We start from the raw sequence: 6,973 nt of genomic DNA, 5'->3' as shown, positions 1-6,973 counted from the left end.
TGCAAGACACGTATAGACATTCTAGTGGTTTGGCAAAGGTGGTGCACACTACTGCAAAGCCCAGCACTGAGCTTCCTCCTTCCTTATCCCAGATGATTAAGAAACCGAAAGGTCATCCCGCATGTAGGACAACTGCATTACTTTGTATTATTGCAATTGCAACTTGGCAAGGCTTTATATATTGGAAAGAAGGCTTAACCTTTTTGTGAATGATTGTGAGTATGCATCACTTTATCCTAACAAAGTTGTAGTGCTCTTTTGTGTTCTGAAACCTCCAGCACGTGTGTACTGGCGAATGGAATCGTCTTCCGGATTGCGTATTTCTGTAAGCTAAACACAGAAATTTTGATCCCGCCGAGTATCTCTTTTGTTATGCGCTATGCAAGCATGCATCTTCCATGTGATTGGCAGAAGTAATCATCAGTTCTCAGAGGAAAAAAGAAAGGTAAATGATGTTAGCAGAGAGCAATGGAAGGCAAGTTTTACAAGAAACAACATCAAACAAGCAAAACATTTGATTTCATTCATGCCAAATCTCCGCCGACTATCGTTGCATCAACAGAATTTTACACTTGGATTCAGACATAAGCCCTGAGCATCATGACACATATGCACATCCGGTGCATGATGAACATTATTGATGTGGTGTTTACAACAACAGGCCAATTACGCCCACCATCAACATACATGGGTTGCTGCCAAAACAGTTCTTCAGACTTGATACAACAAACAGGCAGAGAATCGCAGGGCTGATGATTTCGTTACAGAGGGATCCACTGATTCTTTCCCTTTTTTTTCCCTTTCGATAACACGCAGGAGAGATCCACCTGTTCTTTTCAGCCATGGTACAGAATAATTCCTTACTCCTGCTCTGGCTGCGCTGATGGGACGAGCGGCTGATGTTCATCAGCACCACTTGATATTCTGTCCATGCCACACAACTCGGGGGATTTTATAAGCACAAATGGTGATTTGTGTAGAGCAGCGAAGGCCTTGTTTCCTTCACCGTTGCTCCCTAAACAAATGGTATCACCCCGCCCGTGCCAGACACCACACTGGACATTATTCATCTCTAAAGTTCTCGCCTCCTGCTTATTCAAAATGACAACTGTGAGGCTAATATATCCATAATTAACAAATTAGTGAAATTCTGGTTCCAAGGGGGTCTGAATGTATATAACCTGGCACAGGGTACAACAAGGACATATCAGATGGAGAACACAGTCATCTAGACTGCCATCAGTCCCCTGAAATCACACAAAAGGGTCAATGAGATGTCTTACTCTCCCCCATCATTCCTGAATTAAAGGACATATACTAATATCTATTCAAAAGTTGGCAAAATAGTCATCACATACAAACTGGCAAGGGTATACCGAGCTACCAATATTAACTCAAAACAAGTTTCAGTTATTGTTCATTCAATTAAAGCCACAGATTTGAATTAACTGTGAATCAAGAGAAGACAGGTACCACAGCCAAATGCATTAAGTACTAGTGCACTGGTAAGCTGTAATCTGTTTGAATACTTTATTTGAAAACACTAATTCAGAAATACTTACCCGGATATTGAACTGTTTCCTGATTCTTCTTCGGAAGTAACCGGTGTAGATTGCTATCAAGAGAACAGAACCAAGTCCCATATAGAGATATACATGATGCCTTGTTACGGAAAAGGCAACTAAGCTGACCAGAACAGCAACTAATGAAATGAAGTAAGCCATTGCCTGAAATAGTTTCATATTGTATCAGAGGAGTGAATAAGAGTTCTTAAAAAGAACATAAGCTTAACAACACAGCTCAAGTAAACCAATGGTAAAACTGAAAATGTAAGATTCCAATGGGAACAAGAGTATGTTGCAGCATACAACAATGGTTCTAATAATTCTAAAAAGACTTCGCAACAGGGAAGGACGACAGAAAAAACACAAATTTAGCAGCACGTATTGACAGACATGGAGGGTAAAGCACATTTGGTTGATAGCCACATCCTGCCAAATTTTGCCACAGATGAGAGAACTGTTTGTGACTACATAAACTCACTCTTGCGAAACCTTACCAAAATACGTGACAACTAATTTGTTTGGCACACTTTGTGTGACTTGTTATGGCAAGTCAAATTCTTGTAGGCTTCGACCTGGTCAACATGAATGACCCTGCCCTTTTTTGTGAGCTTGCGCATACCCTAAAGGATAAGTTCTAGTAATATGATTTCTAGTTATATTATATGTTGGAGGGAATGAGACTGCACGTTATACTTGCGGGAGGGTTGACTTGCCAATGTGAACAGGGCAGGATGTCCTTCACGTTGACCAGGTCTAAGACCAAAAGAATACAGAATTATCCAAGCAAATCCTTTTCACATCGGCAAGTCAAACATCCTATGCATTATCTTCTCCGTTGTATAACTAGTCAGAAGACAGCTTTGCTATTTTTGTCTAAACAACTTAAATGGAAGTAATCATTCATTTCAACAAATTTAGCAAGAGACAATCCTCTAGCATTACGAGGAATTTAGAGTAAATAGAGAAAAATCACATACATACTTAAGAAGTTAAGATGTTACTTTTCAGGGCAAATATATTTGTAATGGTCTACTGAACTCTAATAGGTTGACCTACAAGAAATTCTGCATTTGGTACTGGAATAAAGAGCCTACCACAACCAAACGGTTTCCTACTTCCTACCAACAGCAGCATGATAAACTAACCTCAACTGGTTTTGCGTGATCTACACAGTAACGTGACTAGATTTTTGGCACGGAAAAATGACAAGCAAGAAATGGACGAGACATGGCCATAAGTTGCTCAGGGTATTATCTGTACCTGAAGGAAGCAAGATCCGAGATTGGCTCTCCGCGTGTTCTTGCCAAACCTATAGCATGGGCAACTGCAAGTAGTTGCAAGCAAACAAGAACGTTAAAACGAAGAAACCCAAAAGTTTAGTCGCAGTTGCACATTAAAATATGTTGTGCAGCAGAGGAAAATGGAATCTTTTTCAGAGACAGTTAAAATGGAACAAAGGCAGAAGGGGGGAAGACCTCACGTTGGGGAATGTTCCCTACTAATAACTTATCTTAAACATGTTGATTTTTCTTTCATGATTCAAGCTAGGAAATACTTTTGGGTACTCGAATTAACCAACCTAAAAGCAAAGAGAGAAACTAAACCTCGAGTAAAATTCTATCACTTGTCATTCGCGAGTCTTCATTGAAGATGAAGTATTCTCTAAGGACAGCTAGCACACTAATTAGCGAAAGACCTTTATTTGGCGAATGCCTTTCTTCTTCCACGATTGTACTCCAGCTAGGAAGAAGTAACAAATGATGAGACTATCGCTAAATTAGATACCACTGATGGCATTTCAAGCAGTATCCATATTTTTTTTCGAAAGGGGAAAACCCCGGTCTATGCATCATGAATTCATGACGACGATGCACACAGCCAAAACAAGCAGTATTCATGCGAGACAGAGTAGTAAGTAGTATTCCATATGGAGTTGGCATAAAGACGACAGCAGCGCAGTTTATGCCCAAATCCGCACAAAATCAATATGGAAAGATTGAGCTAAACTGCTAGTACGTAGTAGAATCTGCAAGCTTTCCCGTGGCAACCACCGAAAACAGGTCCTTCCGAACCAACCAATAGAGGTTTGATGAATGAAAGCAGCGGCCAAGAGTTAGCTCCACCTACCAGGCGGCCTCGAGCGCGATTCGCCGGTCCTCCAAGCAATCAATCACGACGTCCCCCTCCCACATCCTCTGCACCCCTCCTCCGCCGGCGCTCTCGGCGCCGCCCGAGCACGCCGCCACCGCCTCCATGCCGGCGCCCTTCCTCCTCTCCGCCGACATGGCCACGGACGCGCAGAGCATGTCGAAGTCCAGCACCGCCATCGCCTCCTCCTCCTCCTCCTCCTCCGGGCGGCTCCTTGGCGCCGTGGACGCCTCCGCCGCCGCCGCGGCCATGGACGGAGCCTCCCTCGCTCGCTCTCCCTCCCTCCCTCTTCCTGTCCTGAAGTTTTTGTTTCGTACTATTGCGTTGCTACTACTTGGTCCCGTAACGCGGTGGGTTTTTAACGTCTTATTAATAAGCGCCTCCGATTGGGAGAGAGAGAGGGGGGAAAAGGGCATCTCCGATTGGGATTTGGGAGAACACCCACCTGTTCGCACTCGCTTCGGTGGCCGAATTCCCCACGGTGAGGTGGGTCCAGCGGGGCCCAGCTGTCAAGAGGTCCCACGCGCCAGCGGGGGATGCCGGGGAACACGTGGGTGCCGGGAGGACGAGGCGCCCGAATTACCGAAGGTTAAATCGGGCAATTAGCCGCGTGGCTGCTAATAATAACGTAACGCGCGTGGTCTGGGGCGGCGGTGGTTGGACTTTGGATTGGGCCGCCGCCCGCCGCGCCTGCTCCGAAGTCCAGACTGGACGCGGGTCCGCCTGTCAGTCAGGCGTTCTGTCTCCTTTCGCTTATCCGGTTTTCTCTTCCGAGAAAGGGCGTGCCGCTTCGGGGCACCTCAAAACGTGCACCTCAAATTTTGCAGCCCCGAGGGGACAGGTACTGTACTGCTGACGCTCAACTTGGCGGGCAATCATTTGGGTTTTTTTGAGGGCAACGGCGTCATGCTCTGCTTGCGTATATGCAGGCGCACAAATCAGTTGCTCGGCCAAACCCAAACAGAATGGCCGTTCTCTTTCGTTCTCCCATTGAACGCGTATAGTTGGAAACAATTTTCGTTTCTCTCTCAGTCTCACGTGATAAATATGGGCATCTATATCATGCGAAGGAAGGATCGTACGTTTTCTTTTGTTGACATAAGGATTTTTAGCTCGTGGCGATTCACGGTCTTCTGCTAGTTTTGTACGTGACCCAAAGCCGTTCCTAGGGCACATTCTTCACAGCCATAGGGAGAGAAAACTAGAACCTTCAAAGTTATTGAATACTTTGAAAACTTGTCGTTGAGCGATAATCCATTTCTGAGCCAAGGCTCATCTGCACCCACGCTGAAGAAAAAAATCAAAATAAATACTAGGAAAATTCTAAAATTCCAAAAAAAATGCATCGTAAATAATTTGATGTATGAGGTCCCCTCTAATTTTCAAGTCATTTCGACACCTGAGCACTCTCAGCAAAAAAGATAAATCATGTCGGCAAAAAAGGATAATTTCAGACCAAAAAAGTGGAGCGGACCTCAGATGTCGAAATGATCTGAAAATTGGAGTGGACCTCACGCAATAAATTTTCTACCATGAAAAAATGGATTTTTTTTGAAGTTTTGTAATTTTCTTTTCTGACCGGGTGCAGATGTGCCTGGGCACCGAAACACCGCACTCGTCGTAGAGCAGCTGCAAACTGTGAGCATTTAATCAAGCTATGATCATGTGTGTCACATATAAAAAAGCAAGATAAAAATGTTTGAATTTTGGCAGGTTTTACATTAACTTTCTTTTTACAAATTTATGAACTTTGCAAGTTATCATTTCATCACTTATCTCTGCTACTTAAAAAGAACGTAATGTTCTCATTTCACCTTTCTTCTCACCGCCCCTTCGTCCAACCTTCTATGTATATGATAATCAATCACCTTAATTTACTTATCTTCTGAACCAATTCCACTTTAATTTACTTACCAAACTTCTACTCAAAATACAGATTTTCTTACCAAACTTTTAATCAAAATACAAGGTAATTCACGGGCAGAATTTGCTGAACATTTATTTACACAATCGCATTATTATTGATAGATAAATCATAAGCTAACGTACTAGAATATTTATATCTCGTTGCAACGCACAGGCATTGTTCTAGTAAACTCTAAACTGTAAAATCAGTACCTAGAGCCAAGCTAAGATTTCGACTAGTAAGCAGAGTGTTACGATGACGATTTCATAGTTCAATTCACGCCAACGTACATATTTAAGTTTTTGGAACATTTAGTACTTCCTCTGTGTTTATTTCCTCCGCATATTAGGTTTGTCTAAAGCCAAACTTTATATATACTTTCAACAAGTTTGTAGACATATATATTAATATAGACACCACCAAATATATATCATTGGATTCATCATTGCATATATTTTCATTCATATAAATTTATTATTGTAAATGTTCATATTGTTTTCTACAAACTTGGTCAAACTTTATAAAGTTTGACTTCAGTCGAAGCTAATATAAGGAGTAAATAAAAATGAAGGGAGCATATCTTAAACGGTATCTCCAGAATAACAATAAGTTAGGTCGAATCATTTCATGTTGTTTATGCAAGTCATTGTTTGGACCTTATACCAATACAAGTAGGTTGGTTGAGCAGTTTGCATCTAATCTGGAATGTATGTCACCCTCCGAATCATATTAGATGGTAGTACCAGTCAGTTGTTATACCTTAATTATACTCCCAACAAAGACATTACTATAGAAGAATGATAATAGAAGTGAACCCGGCCGGTTCCACCCAGCCGATTCTAAGATTAGAGCAACCAATACGTATCATATACTCTTTCTGTCTTAAAATATACTTCCTTCATCTGAAAATACTTGTAATTTATTTTGATGACAAGTATTTTCGGACGGAGGGAGTAAGGGAGTAAGGCCATCTCCACCGCGCGACCCCAAATTGTCCGGGTCTGTCCGTTTGGGTCTAAACGGACAAATAAAGCGGCCCACCGCGCAACCCCATCCGTAAAAAGATGTCCGCTTCTGGTCCGCTTTGCCCCATCCCGAGCCCAAATTTGATCCGCCTTTACGGTCGAGCGGACATCGAGCAGACGCTTCTCGTCCGCGCCTGGACCCACTGGTCAGCCACACAGGCCTCCCACCGGTCTCTCTCTCCCTTTTTCTCTCCTCTCTCCTCGTCACACCAGCTGCAGCAGAGGCGGCTCCTCGGCAAAACGCGGCAGGGGGCGCGGCGGCGCGGCACGAGCGCGCTGGCGGGCGTGGCCCCGACGAGACACCGAGGCGAGGCGACACGCGGCTTGGG

General features: G+C 43.5%; 1 protein-coding gene across 1 annotated transcript; it reads right to left on the bottom strand.

Moving 5' to 3' along the window:
- Positions 1-497: 497 nt before the first annotated feature.
- LOC123044573 (uncharacterized) lies at positions 498-4,043 on the bottom strand. The gene is made up of 5 exons (XM_044467351.1): positions 3,693-4,043; positions 2,826-2,889; positions 1,563-1,727; positions 1,182-1,247; positions 498-1,088 (listed from the first exon to the last, which is right to left on the bottom strand). Exons 1-5 carry the CDS (start codon positions 3,962-3,964, stop codon positions 861-863), a joined length of 795 nt encoding a protein of 264 aa, XP_044323286.1. The 5' UTR covers positions 3,965-4,043; the 3' UTR covers positions 498-860.
- Between the last annotated feature and the right edge of the window lie 2,930 nt (positions 4,044-6,973).

This window comes from Triticum aestivum, chromosome 2B, assembly GCF_018294505.1.
Source record: "Triticum aestivum cultivar Chinese Spring chromosome 2B, IWGSC CS RefSeq v2.1, whole genome shotgun sequence".
Taxonomy (NCBI): Eukaryota; Viridiplantae; Streptophyta; class Magnoliopsida; order Poales; family Poaceae; genus Triticum; species Triticum aestivum.
Note: the sequence above shows the minus strand (reverse complement) of the source record. Positions and strands in the feature narration are given on the sequence as shown.